This window comes from Sus scrofa, chromosome 8 (genome assembly GCF_054392235.1).
Source record: "Sus scrofa isolate SSC_HxYL_T2T_F1_AM1 chromosome 8, Sscrofa_HxYL_maternal_Yorkshire_Landrace_v2.0, whole genome shotgun sequence".
Taxonomy (NCBI): Eukaryota; Metazoa; Chordata; class Mammalia; order Artiodactyla; family Suidae; genus Sus; species Sus scrofa.
In genome coordinates this window covers 128,432,973-128,453,493 of record NC_139390.1, presented here as the reverse complement: position 1 = coordinate 128,453,493, position 20,521 = coordinate 128,432,973, and the positions used below count along the sequence as shown (strand labels likewise).

The following is a 20,521-nucleotide window of genomic DNA, read 5'->3' as shown; positions in this document are numbered from 1 at the left end:
GTACCCAGCCTGCCCAGGGCCTACCCTCCGCCCCTCCGGCGGCAGCCATCAAGCTCCTCCGCGGCGGCTGCAGCCGGCCCGCAAACACACGCCCACCCGCACGCTCAGATTGACTTGCCCCGGGGGGAAAAAAAAGGGAGGCACTGAGCATGCTCGGCGGGGAGGGCGGGGCGCTCCCGGAGTGCGCGTCGGGGCGGGCGCTCCTCCGGCCGGCTCGGCGCCTCCGCCGCCTGCCCGCTCCGAGCTGCGCCCGCCGCAGGCTGCGCCCGCCCCGCCCTACCCCGCCCCGCCCCCCGCCGCTCGTCCCCGCCGCGGCCGCGCTGCCTGCAGCAGCAGCAGCAGCGGCAGCAGCAGCGGCAGCACCAGCTGCTCCTCCCCGGCGGCCGCCCCCCGCGGGTCCCTCCCTGGTTGCGGGAGAGACAGAGGTAGAGGGAGGACACAGCGCCGCGCCGCCCGCACCGGAGACCTTCGCCTCGACCTGCCGGCTCCTCACCCTCTGGGAGGAACATGGGTAAGTCATCCTTCCTCCCCCGTCATCGCCTGACATATTTCTCTTTCTCGGCGTGGTGCAGGGTGGGAAGCATTTCTCGCGCAAAGTTGCCGGATTTCTCCAGTCCACCGGGGTGAGGCAGTGGCTGTTTCTCCGGGGAGAGTCGGCGCACGCGGAACGCACGCCGGGTCCCAGGGCTGGGAGGGTCCAGAGTGCGGGGTGGGGTCGGGCCGCGGGGCCGGACCGCCGCCCGGCTCTCGGGCACCTCGCTGCCTCGCCTCCCCTCCTCCATTCTTCCTGCCCGAGCCGGTGCCCGGGCACCACGGAGCCTGCCCCGCGGGCTCGCATCCGCTGCCCCATCCCGGTTTCTTCAGAGGCCGCCGGCTTCCTTCCCCTCGCGGCTGCTGGGCTGGAGACTCGGGTCCGACCGCTAGAAAGACCACTTCACGTAACTTCCCTGTCTGGGCGACCTTTCCCCATCTTGGGGACTGCTCATCCCGAGGCGGGGAAGTGGGAGCAAGTAGTTTGTGGGGGTGATTTTACAACCTGCACGGAAATTATTTTCGGTGGGGGAGAGCGGACAGTCTCATAGGTTGAAAGGATGACTTGTCAGAGGCCACGAGGAACGTGAGGCAGGATGGATAGAGCCGCTAGCTGTTGAATTCGTGTTGGGTGACTACAGTGTGCACTATTCCGGTGTTCAACGCATTTTCTTGGCTCCTTCGCCTGTCTCCTGTAGCACGAAACTGCACCCTGCCTGTCTGTAACATGGTACCGAACTTACATACTAGTAATGCTTTCCCAGCTTCCCTTGTCGGAATCTATATAATGCGATTTTAGTTCCTTCGTGTTTGTGATTAATCTTAAGAGTTTGGGATGAGATATTTAAGAGTTGGGATGAGATGTTTTACAAAGCTACATATAATTAATCCTACTTTTTCATAATATGTTGCTTCATTGTTAAGTTCAGTAATTGCAAAAACGTCTGGTGGCTACGGTAATGTGATTAAAAGACGAAACATTTTTAAAAATTGTAGCGGTTTGGAATGCCATGCTTCTGCCTGTTCCCCAGTTTGCTTCCATTCCTGTCATAGTTTCTTTCTTCTTTTTAAAATTTGCTCCTTTGGCACCTGTCAACTCAGACTTTCCCCACCCCTTCCTTGCAAGTTATTTTAAGCTTGAGATGAGTGTGGACCTTTTATCTGTCAGTCTGGTGCCCAACACGTCCAGAGTTAGGTCATGGCAACTCAAAATCTTCAAGGAAATATCTAAATCTAGAAATGGTGTCTATGGAGCTCACTCGAAGAGCAAATGCTCCAAGCTCTGATTCAGACCTTTGGCGGAAGAGGTCATTTTTGCAAGAGGAGGTATAAATCTAGGACACTGAATTTTGTTTTCTGTTGTTCAGTTTTTTCCTTTTTAATGTGCTGTAGGTATGCTGAACATATTTCTGTAAAAGTTTGGTGGCCCATTTATTATTTATATAAATTTCTCTGGGAGTAGAATTTTAAATAAATATCAGTTCAGATTATTGGATACCTTGTGTCTTTCCTTTGAACATTGCAAAGGTTTTCTACTTAATTACAGGCCACAAGTAAAATAATTAACCCGAAAATCTTTGCTTGATTTCAAAGAGAGTCCAAATAGAAATCCATCTCTCATTTGAAGCTTCTCAGATACTCGGATTAAATCACCCTCTCTCCTCATACCATTCTGTTTGTACCTTGTTGGAAGCTTTTTAGACCTTACATAATCTGCTTTATAACAGAGTTGTTTATGTGTTTGTATTGTGCATTTAATCATGCATTCTAGAAGGTGAAAATTACGTCGTTTTAATTTCAGGGTCCTCCACAGTGCTTTCTACATAGTAGGTATTCAGTAAATCTTTGGTAAATTAATTATTGAACTGGAAACCTATCTATTATTTTCAACTGGGGAACCTGAAAGTCTGGGCCCTGAACAGACATTTGGGTTGATAGATTTTGTGCAGGTGGTGGAGGTGTGGAGGAACTGGGTACAGAGAAGTATAATTATACTGTGACTGCTCTTCTCTTTCTCTCAAAAAAAAAAAAAAAAAGTTGTGTCGTCTCAGATGTGTGGGTTTTGGAACAGCCACTAGGCAAGCTATTTCTTCCTACACTGCTCTTTTCAATGGTAAGGTGGTTTTGTTTACCATCAGTAGACATATACAATAATGTAAAATTGAAACATTGAAAGACAATATTATATTCTAAGCCAAGGAAGTTATTATAGCAATTCCTATATACATAAGGGTATACTGATAAGCGATAGGGGTCAAAAAAATCGCTAATGTCATTTTCATAAGTAAATATGGTGATTTTTAAAGAAGATATTGTTATGGCAGTGATTTTTCTCCAGAAGAAAGTGAAGGAAACTTCCAATGTAACCTTATGGACCATGTCTATTATTTTTATGTATACATTTATATATATATATACTTAAAATTCAGTGTGTACTTAATATTTCTTGTATACCTACCGTGGGAGGAGAAAGATCAAGAAGACATTCGTTTTTCAGGTTGCTTACAATCTTAACAGGAATGATACATACACAGATAACATTAATAGAAATAAAGTATGAGTGGCACGGAAGACCTTTACGTATCATATAGATTCAGAGGATGGAGAGAAGTTTTTAGAAAAATAATGTTATCTGAGCAAAGGTTGGTTAAGCTTCTGAAAGGTAGAAATGAACGGAGACTGTTCATCAGGATGACGGTGGAGGGAGAGAAATGACATGAAAATATAGAGATAGGAATTTTCATGTTTTTTCAGGGTATGATTAAATAACCATGTTTGGCTGGATCAAAAGGTAGGGAAAGAGTGGATGACAGAGATGAAAAAGTGTTAATAGATAAAGAACAGATAATGGAGGACTTTGAATGCCACGCCGAAGAAGTTTGGGGGCTTGACTTGTCAACTGAGGGACTAGTAAACATTTTTATGTAGTTAAGTGATGGAGCACATCTGTGGTTTAGGAAAATCAATTTGTCAATTGAGTGCAGGATGGATTGAATGAAAAACTAGAGAATACTTCAGAAGGCAGTTGCAGTTTGGGTAGAAATGTACACCGGCCTAAACCAGGCTATGGCAGTGAGAATAGAATATTGTAAATAAAGAACAAGATTTACATATGGAATCAGGAAAGGAGTCATACACTACTGTCTGGGCAATAATGAGAATGTGGGATCTGTTAAATATGTATTTAATCCATTGGAAGAGGAAAGATGAAGAGTCAGTTTTGGACCTGGGGAGTTGGACTGTTCGCCTTTTCGATTCTCTGCCTCTTGATGACATTAGGTTATATATTCATATTGTTTTTTAATTTAATTTTTTATAGTTGATTTACAACGTTGTGCCACAAATTACATTTTGAATACATTTGTAACACTAGTGTCTAGCACACAGGAGCTGTGCCCTAAAACATTTTTGACTGACCAAACCAGGTTAAAAATATTTAACAGTTCTTTTAACTCTCAAGAGAAGGTTTGAGCTAGACGTCTGGATGTTTATCTCCCCATATCCTGAGATGATATTTGAAGTTAAGTAGGGAAATGAAAATCAACAAAGAAAAAGAAGAATATTTGACCAAGGTAAGAATCTTGAGGAATGCCCCATTGTTTGGGAAAAGGGAAAAAAAAAAATGATTTGACACTGAAAAAGATAGTAGGTAAGCGAGAAAGACTAGAATTGGCATGTATTTGGTTTCCAGAGTGAATGGTCAATACTGTCTGTTGCAGGATTGTTTCTCAGAACAAAGTAATTAGGACTGAGAGAAGGCTCCAAATTGATGTGGTTCATTAAGGATATTACTTAGTGTATTTTCTAAAAAGCAGCTTTATGAGGCAGGATAGATATGGAGGTCAGCTGTCAAGGCTAAGTGGATAATGAGTAAGTGGAAACCGCTTACTATGTATGGAATGTCTTTCCCTGTTTAAAGATCTATAAGTAAGCATAGTTTTCTTCAAATATTTTTTAAATGTTGCACTTTACATGCACTGACACTTGATATTATTTTTTTGCCTGAGAATAATTTGTAATCTCGCTATAGTGCTTCACATTTCTTTGCTGTTCTATTTTTTCTGTCTTTGTGACTTAGTACACTTTTTATGTTTGTAATATCTGTCATGCTGAGTGAGTTTAGAAATGGTTTTATAATTTTATAGGACATTTTGCCTAAAGGATGCTACACTGAAAAACCACTTTTTCAGAAAAAGTTTTACCACTGTTTGTTTACTATAACTCTTTGCGCATTTCAAATTTTTCTAGTTTATATGTATGTTTCTAGTTATACTTTAAATTCATAGAGTTTTGTTTTTCTCTATAAATACGTATTAGCCTTATGAATAAGTCTTTTTTTGGAGGGGGGATGTATCTTCCTCCCTCCTTCCTTTCTTTCTGTTTTGTTTGTTGTTTGCTGCAGCCAAGGCATGGGGAAGATCTTGGGCCAGAGATCGAGCCCGCACCACTGTTGGGGCCTGTGCCACAGCTGCGGCAATGCCAGGTCCTTAACTGGCTGCGCCACACAGGAACTTCCCTGGCTTGTATTTGTGAGTCCAGGAATGGTTTCATAGATAAGTAGTAAAAAGTGGTCCTTTTCTGTCATTCTTTTTAAGTTTAGATAGAGCAGTAAAATATCTTTGTAAGCCGATAATCCCCAAAATTTATTATTTTAAAAAAGCATAGATGATAGATTGACAAGTTTGATAGTTTTTCTTATGCTGGCTTCATATCTATTTTGTACGTACCTTTTTTTCCCATGTGGGAGAGGGCTCGGTTTACTCTCCTTGGTGGAGTCATATTCTGAAGTCTCTAGTACTACTATTTGGAAAGTTGTCATACTCTTAATTCACTTTAAGAACCGTAGAGTTTTAACTTGCACTGTGGAATGTTGGAGCTTCTAGGTGCCTTTGGGGAAATAGTGTGGTTGCTCTCTCCAAAGTTTCTAGATCACCTGAGTTTGAACTTGGTGATGCTGGAGTTATCAGTGGCATCAGCAACAGCCATAAGGAATTATGTAAATTTTTAATATCCTCTCATGACCATCAGGAGAAATGGAGAAGGAAGATGTACTCCTTTGGGAACTCCATGTACATTTTAAATAATCAAATGTTCAGATAACTGATAAGGAAAAAATTTAATTGAAAATGTTTGCCTAGATGTTTGGCTTGTTAAATAGCTGTTTCTTACAGAGAACAATTAAAATTAACATATTGGAATAGATTATAAAGTCTATTTTAGTTTTAAAATTCTGTGATTCTTTGAAACTAAACTTGGAAACATACTATCATTAATGTCTTAAGTATAATCATCCCTATATAACTTGTTTTCCTTTATTGTTCCAAGGGTAATGTTTACTTGAGGTAGAAACTTTAGAATATGAACCAACTTGTTAGCTCTATCTGAATAGATGGCCTAAAATACCATTACCCTTGCTGGCTAAGGTATGGATACAAGATTCAAATTGCAGAGTAATGTCATTCTCTCAGTACATCTATTTATACAACTTTTGTTGCTAGAAACATTCTAGGAGTTAAACCGAGAATTGTGATGGTGATAAATGGAAGCAGTTAAACTGAGCTAGCCATAACTGGCTGTACTTATAAATTCCAAGGTCCTTCTGACTCTGTTCACAAAATGAATTTTTTTCCTTTTGGGGTTCTATATCACCCCCTTCTCTCAAGGCTGTTTTATTCAATTTTGTCCATGATTATGGCCTTAACTACTGTCTATATGCTATTGATGCCTAAAAATATATATCTGGGCTCTACTTATCTAGTAGATTGTTAGATATCCCTACATGCATGGTTAATTCAGATTCATTGATTTCAAAACAAAATTCATTGTATAATTTTTAATAATAACCAGAGGTGTGCTAATTAATGTTTAGCCAGAAGCCCTTCTCCAAAAAAGCTCTGATTTGTGGTGTTTGATTTCTTATAAACACATACTTAAGAAATGAGATGCCAAAAAAGAAACGAGAGACAGCACACATTATATACTATAGCCCCCATATAGACATAACCTCATGAGCACAGGTGGTAATAAAATGTAGTAAAGTGATTAAGTCGTGATGAGTTTTGAGTATAACTTTGCTTTATATAACTTATTTAATTTTAAGCTTATAAAAGTTTATTTTCAATAATGGCTGTTTTAATAATTGCCTCATAGAATTCCTAAAAATTTAATTATCGTATCTCATGGGCTGAGAGCCCCAGTACACCTTTGAATTAATAATTACCATTTATTACCTCTTATTAAGAATCATTAATGTCAGTTATGTTAAACTACATTTTTCATATTTTTAAAATTTAGTTTTAATATTTTCAGCAATTCTGTGAGGTGGGTAACACTATCCTCATTTTATCCACTCAAAGAATTAATTTAGTCAGGGAGACCAAAGTAAGTCTGTGAAATACTGTTTAACAGCATTGATTCTCACACTTTTGCTTGCATAAGAATCATCTATAGAGCTTGTTAAAAAAAAACAACAACAAAAAACAAAAAACGGAAAAAACAAAAACAAAACTTACTGGGCCCACTTGGAGAAATTCTGATTCAGTAGGTGTGGGTTGGGCCAAGAATTTGCCTTGTCAAGACATTCCCAGATGCAGCTGCACTTTGAATAGTATCACCATAGAGCAGAGGTCTCTGCAAACTTTTTACATAAAGGGCCAGATGGTAAGTATTTTAAGCTTTGCAGGCTGAGAGGCAAAATCAATAACATTACATAAATAAGAGCAAAAATATATATGTTGAGAAAAAACAAATATCCACAAAACTTTTATTGACTAAATTCAAAATAAAGCAGTTAACTGAACATGATTTATTGTAGTATAGGTCTACTAATGAAGTGATTGTAATTCTTTTTTCGAGACAGCAGTTTCACTTAATTGGGATTCAGTTACCCCATCATCAGAATTGATTGCAGATGTTCATTTGCTAATGCAGATCTGTAAAGTCATTTAATTGGTTTTGTCTTTGAAACACATTTTCACACAGATAGGTACTACCAAATGCTGCTGTCAATCCATGAGCCTATGATTTTAATGAACATATTAATTGTATGGAAGGCATTTAAAGGATTCTTTTAGGTTCATTTGCCATTTAGCATGGTGTTTACATTGCAGATAAACCACTTCCAATTGAAAGTTAGGTGGAAGCTGCTCAATTGCATAGTTAAATAGATTTTGATATATGGGAGCTGCTTTTGCACTTGTAAGGTCTAAAAAAATACTGCTGGAACTGTAGTTTGAGCCTGCATAATGTATCTGTTACAAATTTGTGTATGCACAGAGATCTTATGGTTTGAACTTTTTTTTTTTTTTTTTTTGGTCTTTTTAGGACCCTACCTGTGGCATATGGAGGTTCCCAGGCTAGGGGTCCAGTCAGTGGCTTGAACTTCTGACAGCAGAAGAAATGCATAAAGCAGATTGTTGGTTACTTGTGATTTGAACAATATTGTCAGAATGACTTAACATAGTATATTTCACATGTAAGCACTGTTTCACCTTGACTTTCAAGTCTAATTCAAGGAAATACCAAATCTGCAGCAAAATGTAATTTCTAAAGGCATTCCTTGTTTGGTGATAGTGGTTAAAGACATTTCTTTTTGTTCAAAAATTTCAGTCTCACCCTTGAGCTCAAAAAAAAAAAAAAAATCACAATAAAATCACTAAGCTATTAAACTGGTGTATGGTAAGACAAATTAGTATATTCAGCTTCTATTATTCAAGTATAAAGAATTGACAGTGGTTAAATCTGTGAGAATGAATGAAGTTGATACTGTTAGCTCAATACTATATCATAGTTTAAAATGTTTCCCCCATAAAATACCTGCTGATGAATAATATACTAAAGAAACAGAGATTTTAAACACCTTACATTTTCACAGACTTTTTAAGTTTATTCAACTAAGCCTTTTTCTGTTCCTCATATTTTTACCAACATCACTTATAACACATCTTAGTAGATTCCACTTCAGGTTGTACTGAATTAATGTTTTCACAACTTTAGAAATATTTTTGCCTGTGTGGAACCTTCATAGAGGTTAATTCTTCTGTCACTTCATGCTTAGCATTGACTTCTCAAAAATAACAACACTACACAGTATCACAAGTATCTGTTAACTCATCAAGAACCAAGAAAAACCTTTCATAGTATTTGTCTTGTCTTTTAATTGCTAATGATATTCCTTCCAGTGCCTTCACCTCTTCAGATAGCTGTTCTCACTGAAAGGCTATTCTTAAGTTTTTTTCTCCCTCTGGAAATACAACTCTTTGGTTGCTATAGTCAAAATACATTTTAGGAGTTCCCGTCGTGGCGCAGTGGTTAACGAATCTGACTAGGAACCATGAGGTTGCTGGTTTGGTCCCTGCCCTTGCTCAGTGGGTTAACGATCTGGCGTTGCCGTGAGCTGTGGTGTAGGTTGCAGACACGGCTCGGATCCCGCGTTGCTGTGGCTCTGGCGTAGGCCGGCGGCTACAGCTCCGATTCGACCCCTGGCCTAGGAACCTCCATGTGCCGCGGGAGCGGCCCAAGAAATAGCAACAACAACAACAAAAAGACAAAAAAAAAAAAAAAAAAAAAAAAAGAAATACATTTTAACTCACCATGAGTAAAGAGTTTTCCTTACTTGGCTAACAGGTGAACCACTCACTTTGTTTGCAACATCACTTTTACTTTTTATTTTTGTGAAGACATTCTGCTATGATGAGGTACTTTGTTTATATTTTCTAATTTCTCTGATGATTACTTTCCTGCTGATTGTGGCGATCATGAATACTTAGTCTGATAATATAGGTGTATGTTGTATTTTTCTAGCATAGCTATAGTGTCACTGCATGATGAGTAACAAAATAGTCCATGTGGCACTTTAAACCATAAAAGCTTAACATTTGAAGTATACTTTTCTCTTTGTTTTCATGGAACAGTCAAAATGAAATGTTGTGGTATGACAATACATATGGTACTGGAAAGTTATAACTGTGTCACTGCAGTTTGTAGTGCATCAAGCAGTGTAAAGTGAGGGAAGTACCACATATGGTTGCTCTCTCAACTACTCAACTCTGCCATCATAAAGTGAACACAGGTATAAACAATAAAGGAATGAATTATGTCCCAATAAAACTTTATTTATGGACACTGAAATTTGAATTTCATAGAGTTTCCACATCATGAAATGTATTCTTTTTGATTTTTTTCAACCATTTGCAAATGTAAAACCTTTTTACTTACGGACTGTATAAGGACAGATGTTGGGCTGTATAAAAACAGGTGACAGGCTGGAGTTTGGTGCCCCCCCCCCCGCCATAGTCATGCTCTACTACCTCATCTTTCCGAAAGACTTTTTCTTCCAGTAAATTCATAGCTCACAAGATGCTATCACCATCCATCCAGTCAACCATTCCTAAAGTCTAGAGTCATTCTACTTCCAACACCCATGTTGGGTTCCCAAAGTTCTAACAGTTCTACCTCCTTGAATCAGTTTTCTCCTTTCTCCACTGTAAACATGTCATTTCACCTCTTGAGACCACTTTATTGCTCTGTAACAGATATACTTTATTTCAACATTCCCCCCTAAGTTCCAGCATGCTTTTCGAATACTCTTTCTAAAATGTAAATCAAATCATTTCATTTCCTGGATATTTTTTTCAATAGCTTTCTAGCATGTATAGCAGGCTTTCCAGGAGTTCCCTTTGTGGCTCAATGGTAAGGAACCTGACTAGTATCCACGAGGATGCATGTTCTACCCCTGGCCTTGCTCATTTGGTTTAAGGATCTGGCATTGCTGCAAGCTGTGGCTTGCAGATGTGGCTCAGATCTGGCATTACTGTGGCTGTGGTGCAGGCCAGAAGCTGCAGCTCCGATTCTACTCCTGGCCTGGGAACTTACGTATGCTGTAGGTGTGGTCATAAAAAGACAAAAAAACTTAAAAAGAGGTAAAAGTATAACGAGGTTTCCAAATTCAAATGATACTATGTGATTAAAGAGGATTAAATGATGATCTTTTCACACAGATGCACTCTTTGTTTTTGCAAATTAAATCTAAAGGAATATTTTCTTTCTTTTTTTTTTTTTTGTCTTTCGTCTTTTTAAGGCCACACCCATGGCATATGGAGGTTCCCAGGCTAGGGGGTCTAATCGGAGCTATAGCTGCCAGCCTACATCACAGCAATGCCAGATCCGAGCCTTGTCTGTGACGTGCACCACAGATCATGTCAACTAGGGCTCCTTAACCCACTGAGTGAGGCCAGGGGTTGAACCCGCAACCTCATGGTTCCTAGTCAGATTCGTTTCTGCTGCGCCACGACAAGAACTCTGCAATATTTTAATTCTGTAAAAAAGTATGCATTCACTTTTCTTGAAAAACGTTTTTGTTTTTCATTTCTTCTTTTTTTTTTTTTTTTTTCCTCTCGTCTTTTTAGGGCCAAACCTGCAGCATATGGAAGTTCCCAGGCCAGAGATCAAGTCCGAGCTGCAGCTGCCAGTTTATGTCATAGACACAGCAACCCCAGATCCAAGCTGCATCTGCATTCTACATCGCAGCTCAGGGCAATGCCAGATCTCTAACACACTGAGCAAGGCTAAGGATTGAACCCACGTCCTCATGGGTACTAGTTGGGTTCGTTACTGCCAGGCCACAACGGGAACTCCCATTTCTTACTTTTGATAAAAGACAAAGCTTAGACAAATGACTCTCTACCATCATAAATACAGCAATGAAAGCATGATGAATGGCACCTACCACAGGGCCTCACTATAGGAATATAACAGGTGACGTGGGACTGTGGCAAACTGCCGAGCGTGTGCCCAGCCTAAACCAGAAATTCTTTACTCGCCTCCAACCAGTTTTGTCATGTATAGGTAGGGGCCCAAGGAAGCCAGAGTTTCAGACTTTTCAAAAGAAACCATAAATTAGATTTGTATCTGAATACTGAATTGGTTTTTGGAATTGTAAGACCCGAGGCTTCAAACAGTGACATCATGGCTCTTTCTTTCTGTCCAGATTACGAGACTGTAACTCACTGAGTTTAAGACACACCCAATTTCACACGTGTAGTTAGAGGCAGTTCCAGATCTACAAACTTAGTTTCCTAAATCCTACAATAGTATTCTGTTTAGTATACTAGTCAGGCTCCAACTTATTAATGGAAGAAAAAAAGCATATGTATGTGCACACACATAAACAAGGTAATGACAAGGATTCATTCAAATAAATGGGTTAGTAGAAAACTCTCACCCGTTTCTGCTGCGAGAGTCCAGGCCCTCATCTCATTCCTGAAACCACCGAGACCATTTCTTAGTAGGCCTCTCTGAAATTAGACTCTGATCTCCCATCTTTGCTACATACTCTGACCAGATTAATCTTTCTAAAGACACTGCAGTGATCGTAGCACTCTGTAGTCAAGAATCCAGTACTGCTTGGACTACCTATCACATCACGTCTGAATTCCTTTTAGCTTTCAAGATCCATAGAAATCTGTTTTCTCTCCTGTATTTCTCACCTCTTTGTGAAATGAATCTTCCTTTGATAATCTCATTGTTGCCTAAATATTCTTCATCAGTGATACTGCCAAGACACAATTGTCCATGTTATTCCTACTTCTAGAATAAGTTTTCTCTTTGTATTCATTCTCCCTTAGTCTAGCTCATGAGGACTGCTTGTAACCTTTCATACTGACCTCTTATTTCTCTGGACACCTCTCACTTCTTGGACCCCTATAACACATTCAGTAGTATAATTTTAGTCAGTGTTTCATATTTCTTACGGGCATTCAGTAAATAGTTTGTTCATGTTATAAAATTGCTACAGATTCGGGTCAGTCTTCTGAATTAACAGCATTACCCTATAGTGATGATAGGCATATTTGTAATAGAGCTTGCACACCAGCAGTCCATGGGTCAGATCTGCAGATGAATTTTTTTAAGTGAGATTTTAGAGATTGGAATTAGTTGATAACATTTAAATAACCAGGAAATTTCTAATAAAAATCTACTTCACCTTTTCTTGAAAAAGTAAACATTTAGGATCCCTGAGCCTGCATTTCTATTGGTGACAATCAATGATAGTTAACTTTTAGGCAGAATATAAGGTCCTCAGCTCATTACTTCTTTGTATTAAATCCTGCAAATTTCACTCAGCACTCTATTTCATTCTCGAAAGTATTTAAATTTGCAGTGTATGATATTTGTTATATATTTTGAATTAATAGAGCTAATTGTATTCAAAATTGTGGTAAAATTGAATTAACGTTACTTTTTGAAAATTAATACATTTATTTTAATGTTAAGAAATTATTGAGGGTTCCCACGATGGCACAGTGGCACAGTGGATTAATGATCCGCTTGTCTTTATGGCATTGCTGTTTTGATCATGGGCCCAGCACAGTGGGTTAAGGATCCAGCATTGCTGCAGCTGTGGCATAGGTCAGAGATATGGCCAGGAACTTCTCTATATTGCAGATGTGGACAAAAATAAAAAATAAAATAATAATTATTTTGAAAATTAAATCATATAATTAGTCAAGAACAAGTTAACTACCTATGATATATATGGACATCAGTGATGGTTAAAGTGTATTTTCAGTTGACTGGAATGATATAAGAAAAAGATGGAGAATAGAATCTGTGCTCTTCCATAAATTAATTGTTTAGTATAGCCTTTGGCAAGTTAGTTAAGTTCTTTAAATCCCCATTTCATAAATACCCCTTAAAATAGTATCATTATCAAATAAGAATCAAATAATAGATTTCAGATAAAAAATGGAAGGAGGATTGACATTACATGGGAAACAAATACAAATTATCATATGGAAACCTTCAAGTCCAGTAAAGACTTACTATCCTGCAAACCAAGGTCTGTTGTATTTTTCCCTTCTTTTTTGGCTCGTGAGCATTAAATACACTTTTAAAAAGTCATCAAAGTGCAATAAGATTGCTAGATTGTTTCCAGTAAATGTTATTTTTATATACTATATTTTATAACATATAAGAAATATACAAATTAAAATAATTTTATAGAACCTCACTCAGTGGGTTAAGGATCCTGCATTGCTATGAGCTGTGGTGTAGGTCACAGAAGCAGCTCGGGTCTGGTGTTGCTTTGACTGTGGCTTAGGCCGGCAGCCCTCATTTGACCCCTAGCCTGGGAACTTCCATATGCCATGAGTGAGGTACTAAAAAGCAAAAAAAAAAAAGTAAAAAATTTTAAAAATTTAAAAATAAAGCAAAAAAAAAGGAATTACCTAAAATCATGTAATTTAAAATTATTTAAACAACAATTTAAATTTTAAATTTTTAAAAAATTGTATACAATAATTTCAGACAACTAATAGGTTCCCTGAATATATGATGGGTGTTTTGTTTTTTATAGTTAGGAAAAATATATAACTAGCAATCATTGTACTTTAACAAAAAATTGTTTTCAAAACTATGAGAAGCTCACATCATCTAAGATTATTTTTAATAAGAAATTTGTCAGGTTGTAAAAACTATTTAACTCTTGTGAAAAATATTACTCTTTGAAGATTTCCCAAGTAATTCCATTGTGAAAGATGAAACTATTATTAGAAAGTAAAACTTATATTGATATATTTATGTTTCACAGCAATGTAAATGTTGATTTATCTTTAAAATTATAAGATATAGTTGGCCTCAAAAATAATAGCAGTTAAAACAAAGACAGAAAATTAATTATATGAGCTGACTAACTTAAAATTCTTTTTAGTTGCAAGAACCTATTTTTGGGGCTTTTTTGTTGTTTTGTTTTTTGTTTGTATTTTTGTCTTTTCTAGGACTGCACCAGCAGCATATGGAGGTTCCCAGGCTAGGGGTCGAATTGAAACTGTAGCCGCCAGCCTACATCACAGTCACAGCAACTCAGGACCCGAGCCGCGTCTGTGACCTACACCACAGCTCAAGGCAACACTGGATCCTTAACCCACTGAGCAAGGGCAGGGATCGAACCCGAAACCTCATGGCTCCTAGTCAGATTCGTTAACCACTGAGCCACGACGGGAACTCCAAGAACGTATTTTTCGAAGGGTGATGTTAAGCTCTCAGAAAATAACACGGTCCACTCTGTCACATTTCTGGCTTTTAAATGGGTCGTACAAAGCACCGTCAGCCAAATAAAAAACACAAGACTACCATAAGAGGCATTACAGAAAGTGATAAAATAAGTAGTACAAGTGATCACTTTTTTTTTTTTTTTTTTTTGCTTTTGGAAATCTTAACTGGTCAATAGAGAGTAGTATAAAAAGAGCGAGTAACAGAAAAAGATAAGTCCATAATTTGGACTCTAGAAAAAGAGAATACACACATGCTCCAATAATTTAAATATGAGAGGAGAGATCATATTTACTTCTTCAGCACCCAGTGCAGCTTCTCTGGAACATACAAGTACTCATTACTTGTAATGACCTGGAAGAACTTTTCTTAGAATTTATTTACTTATTCAGTTAAACACTTGCACTACATAGCATTGTACTACCCTTGAGATACTATGACAGAGACTGCTTCCTGGTACATTTCATTGTGATCGTTTCTTTTTTTTTTTTCTTTTTTTTTGGTTGCATATTAAGATACATAGACAGTTGAATGAGGTATAAATTCATTTTTGAAGTGTTTACATCTATGTAAAGCAGGATACGGGTAGTCCTTGTTTTGCATAGCGCTGATGGGCATGAGATCTCATGAGGTTTATTTAACGCAGTACTATGCAGATTGCTTGGTCACTTTCTCTTCTGTTAAAATGCAGATAATAACACCTGTTTCACAAAGTAGTTGTAAAATTATATAAAATGGTAATTGTAAATTTTAATTTCTACTTCCAAAGCTGAAAATACAGTCATTTTGCAGAAACGTTATCTTGTATGCAAAATTAAAACCACTCAAAGGTTGTAATGTTATTTTTATTATTTTAACTGAATTGCATAGTGAATATTAACTTACTGTAGCAGATTATATTTTCCAAAGCTGACCACAACAATATCTATTGGCCCCACATATTCTAAAATTGGCCATTTGCCCTTGAGAATTGGAGGGTTCTCTTCCTGTTGAATCTGAGCACAACTTGTGACTGATTTATAACCAACACAAGGCAGCAGAGGTGATACTGTGACTTCCCAGGCTCAGTAGTAAAAGGCAATGTTGTTTTTACCTTACTCGTTGAAACTCTGGTCTGCCTGGAGCCCTGAGAAGTCAAAGACATGCAGATGCCGTGCTGTAAAGAAGCCAAGCCACATGGAGAAGCCTCAGGTGTCAGGTCTCAGGTCAGCAATCCTAACATTCAGGTCCTTCCAGGCTGATCACTAGACATGTGTGAATGAATGAACCATCAAATGATACGAGCCCCAGCTGTGGAGTCATTCTCAGAGACACTCCTAGCCTTTGATACAGGATGGCGGCCCCAGACCTTGTGGAGCAGACACAAGCCAACCTCAGTGTGCCCTTTGCAAATTCCTGGTTCATGGAATCTGTAAGCACAATAAGTTTGCTTTTATTTTATGCCAGTAAATTTGGGGTGGTTTGTTATGCAGCAGTAATGATTGGAACAGTTATAAAACTAGAAAGATACATTGTCTCAGTAAGAAATAGATGCTTGTCAAAACTCATCTAAGGGGGAACTACCTGCTGAATAAATATTTACTGAGTTTGTAATTCTAAATGAAGAAAACTTAACAGAATTTTTTTTCTGTTAAGTAGCATTTCCCTACAGTTTATTTAATTGTTTTTTGTGACATTAATTCCCTTGAAGAAGTATTTGTCGACTGACTTGGCTACCAGAAAAGAAATACGCATGTTTAAACAAAGTTTTACTCTAGTTTTTTCGTAAACTTTGCTTATTTGGTTAATAAATGTCAATCAATACTCTTAATAAGGAATTACTACTAAAATTATGTGTTTTTTTTCAAAACCTAAGAGCCTAATAAAACCTCATAGGAACAAAGAAATATCTGTACTCATCTCTCCAAATGAAAATTGAGTTTTTAATGTTAATCTTATAATAATAAGTTCATATTAGTATATTTGGCAAAATTATTTTGAATCTGCATCTTTCTTATCACTTTTGGAAGACAGTGGGTTTTCTGAGTTTATTACCACTGAATGAAGTAGTACGTAATCATATAGTTACCAAGGGATTTCAGATATGTAGCAGTTATTATGATTTTCTAAAATAATAGTGTAATGATTCTAATAATAATGGGTACTTTATTAAGATCATTACCATGAGGAAGGTTAATTAGTACTGTAGTAACATTGAGGGATTGATTATGCTTTAAAGTGTGTATGTGTGTGTATGCATTTAAATATAAATAATTGCACATATACACACAGCTTCTAGAATACAGAAGAAAATGTTAACATTGATTGCGTCTGGGACTGAATTGGGGCATGTGAAGGTAATTCCCAACAAAATAAAATTAAAACTAGAAAAAAATGTTTTCTATACTTTTTGAATGGTGATGTTTTCATCTTTGTATGTTTAGCATTTAATGCAGTGTTTGCAGCTTGGTAGTTACTTCATATTGTCGGATTAACAGAAGTTTGATATTATCTTCTTAACCTTTATTCATCTGATAGATTATGATCCTATTCACTGAGAGAGCTAATATTCTTAGTCTTTTCTCATATAACCCCGCATTTTTCCAAGCTATTTATATATCTGTGTCAGTCTAGGTCAAATCAGAAGACAAACCACATAATGTTAAACTTACATGTATGTATAAATATTCTGACAGGAAACATGCGGTCTATAGGTCATAGAACAGAGTTTATTAGTCATAGAACATTTTAGTACTGGTTACCTTGCATATTAGCAGAGAGGAATTTAGAAGAGGAATTCTAAAATTATGACACTGATAGCTAGGTTGCTGGCACATTGCCATCCAAGGAAGCTTGCACCATACCCCTTATCTTTGCTTTTGAATTAAACAAATCCTCCCTAGGGAGGGAGATTATATCTCTAGGTTTGTCATCTTAAAAGTAAGCTAAAAGCAAATCTCTGGAAAAAGAGGGGAATTTTTTACAATCCTAGAACGTCTCCAGGATAGAAGACTTACCTTTTTTTAATTTAGTTTTTATTTTATATTGGAGTATAGTTGGTGTGCAGGGTTTCGTTAGTTTCAGGTATACCATGAAGTATTCAGTTATTTATACAAATATCCATTCTTTATCGAGACATGTAACATAGACATATATCCATTCTTTATTTTTCTGTATAAGTTATTACACAATACTGAGTAGAGTTCCCTATACTGTATACTAGGTCTTTTTTGATCATCTGTTTTGTATGTAGTAGTGGGTATATGTTAATCCTAAACTCCTCATTTATCCCTCCCTCCCCCTTCCCCTTTGGTAACCATAAGTTTGTTTTCTAAGGAAGACTTATCTTTATTATAGTTTATCTATCCATTTCCTTTGCACAGAAGGCCCCAGCAGTGCAGAAACACCAAGAAATCCAGGGAGAATTGTCTTTCAACACACGCAACGTTAAGTCCAGGGAAATTTAATGTGAAAATTAGTAAGCAATATTTGCAGTATAGACAGCAAACTGTAAAGTGTTTGGTGCGGGAGTGTATCCAAGCAAAGATGGACTTTCTTGGGAGGGTCTTTTCTCATTAAAAGATATAGTTTCAGGTCTCCTGATGTCATAGAAGTTCACTGGGTTGCCCAGGCTGGGTCTGGTCCACAGTCACCAGAGCTGAAGGAGCAAGCTGAGGCATAGACAGTTGGGTGTGGAGAGGAAGTCAAAGCACCGCAGAAGGTACTGCTAGAACCTGGAGCTTGAGAGGCCCTCTTCTGCAGAAATCCAGCATACACCTCTATTTAGTTTGAGCTAGAGTCTCTCTCGGTGGCCAGCCCCACAGGGCTTCTGGCATGCACACCTCCAGGGCTGAGGAGGTGGTGTGGGAAGCAGGAACCTGGGCTGGGATGCAAACTGGAATTGTGTGGGGTTGTTGTACACAGCGCTGCTTCCTGAGTTGAGAGCTGGAGAAAATGTCGCCTGAAGGCTGTGACTTGCAGACATTTGATCCTGGAGAAAATTATGCAAGCCGAGGAGGAAGGAGAGGGCCTTCCTCTTCACTGCCATCCATTGTCCTTAACAGACAAAGCTTGTATCTGGTAAAGGAAAATTATGTAAAGGGCTCAGATTCATTTTTACAGATCAGGCAATTAGGGTGAATTTGGAGCTGAGAACAAATAAGTTAATAACTGACTTAATGTATTCTATTGCTTGCACTTTATTCCTTTTTAATTCATGGTATATTATAGCTTTAAGTAAGGATACTATCTAAGTGCCAGGAGCTAAAGCCTTGTAGGCAGACACTTGGGCAGTGTTCTGAAGTAGTAAAAGGTCACAGCTAAGACATTAAGTACCAGGTCAGTGTACTATTCTAAGGGACTAAATAGAGTATGAGAGAGCTTGAAGATAAGTGGGGCCTGAGAAACTGGGAACTGCAGGATAATAAATTGATAAAACATTGTTCCATTGAATCCTGATAACAGTATCCCGATATTGTTAGGACTCAGTTGGTTTGCAGGCACATACCAGGTATAAGGAGCTAGAACAAATAGGGCAAGTAAGTTTCAGGTGGTTACTTTTTTGTTTAGAGAGTTTCTCTCTCTCTTTTTTTTTTTTTTACGGTTTCAATTAGCTTACCTGTGCTGAAGTGAAATTTGAAAGTATGTGGTTTCCACATTCCAGCATCTTCTAGAACTCTTGTGTATAGACCTCGTTCTGACAATTTCTTCTACACAGAAGGTGTTCGTAATGACAGATTACACATTTTCACCAACACTGTTCTAATATAATTCTTGGGTATCTTTAAAATTCTTGGACAAATGCCATCATGCTTTGTAGACGTCTCTACTTTGGTTTTCTAAGTTAGCTTACAGTATGCTGGGGGTTGACCACGATTTGATATGGTAGTATTTAAATCTTTCTATTAGAGGATTGTTGAGGAGGAGAAGTCCTCCTGATATTTTTCTTGGTCAGTTCTGGTGCAAAAAATTAATTAAACCTGGATCTCAATGTAAATCATTCTCTAATTTTGAAAAGCCGATGGATTAACTTATTATCATATTATATGCGAAAGCTATATTTGACAGCTAGAAAACAATGAAATAATTCTTGAACTCTAAGGGAAAAGGTCTTTTGGCATTGTGTGAAATTAAATTTTACAAACCCTATCTTGCTCTTATGCATTATAGTTTAATATTGTAGTTGTGAAGATCATCTATCAAACTCTTGATTCTCTAATCAAACTTGACAAGTAAGACTGCAGTGTTTCTGGTTCACACTAAAATAGACTTTAATTCCAATTAAGAATGAATAAAAAATGATTGCTCAAATACTTCATCCAATTTCTGAAATAATTAGAAAAAGAAGAAAACATATTAAAATAGTCACTGTTTTTAGTATAACATTGTAATAAAATATTTCTTAATCACAGCAGTTTACTCCTTAATTTGTAATAAAAGATGTAAGTGCAGTAACTTAGTAAGGTAGGTTTTCAGGATTTATTAAGTTTGTGCTATAGGAGACCAGCATGGGTATCCTAGAATAATATCCTGCCCTATAAGAATTTCTGATCTAATAGTAGAAATAGTAGAAATAAAGTAAAAGTTTTACGAACCCAGGACTCTAAAATCAGCAAAATGAAAAATAAGAAATAGAGCTGTATAATAGTGTACAAAAATGATGTCTTAAATAGATTAGTGAACCTGATTATGAAGTTAAATTTTCAAATTCGTCTACTTAGTATATAGTTCAAACTGCTGACATATAGAAGAGATTGATTAAATTCATCTAAGCCTTTATATTTTTATGAAAATATCTTAAGTTAATAATCTTGCCTCAAGTGAGGGAGGAAGTAATGTGAGATGTACAATTATAACCGTCTTGTGAAGTGAGAGAGGCATATCCAGTAGATAGATGTGTGGATAAATGGCAAACGGGCAGAATCATTACAGGGTCATTGCAACCTGGAAAAACACACTGGGA

General features: G+C 37.6%; 1 protein-coding gene across 18 annotated transcripts in view; it reads left to right on the top strand.

Annotated features, from left to right (window-relative positions):
* Positions 1 to 298: 298 nt before the first annotated feature.
* The window catches only part of RAP1GDS1 (Rap1 GTPase-GDP dissociation stimulator 1), a 140,593-nt gene continuing 120,370 nt past the window's right edge, over positions 299 to 20,521 (top strand). For 9 of the 18 annotated variants that reach the window (XR_014813339.1, XM_021101743.2, XM_021101742.2 and 6 more), the window contains exon 1: positions 299 to 511. Coding sequence is in view for 4 of the 18 variants with exons in the window: in XM_021101743.2 (XP_020957402.1) it covers positions 508 to 511 (4 nt within the window). In the remaining 14 variants the exon portion in view is untranslated. Of the gene's footprint in view, positions 512 to 542; positions 1,262 to 20,521 lie in introns of those variants that run through there. The other 9 variants (XM_084973349.1, XM_084973356.1, XM_084973358.1 and 6 more) reach the window with 8 other exon arrangements.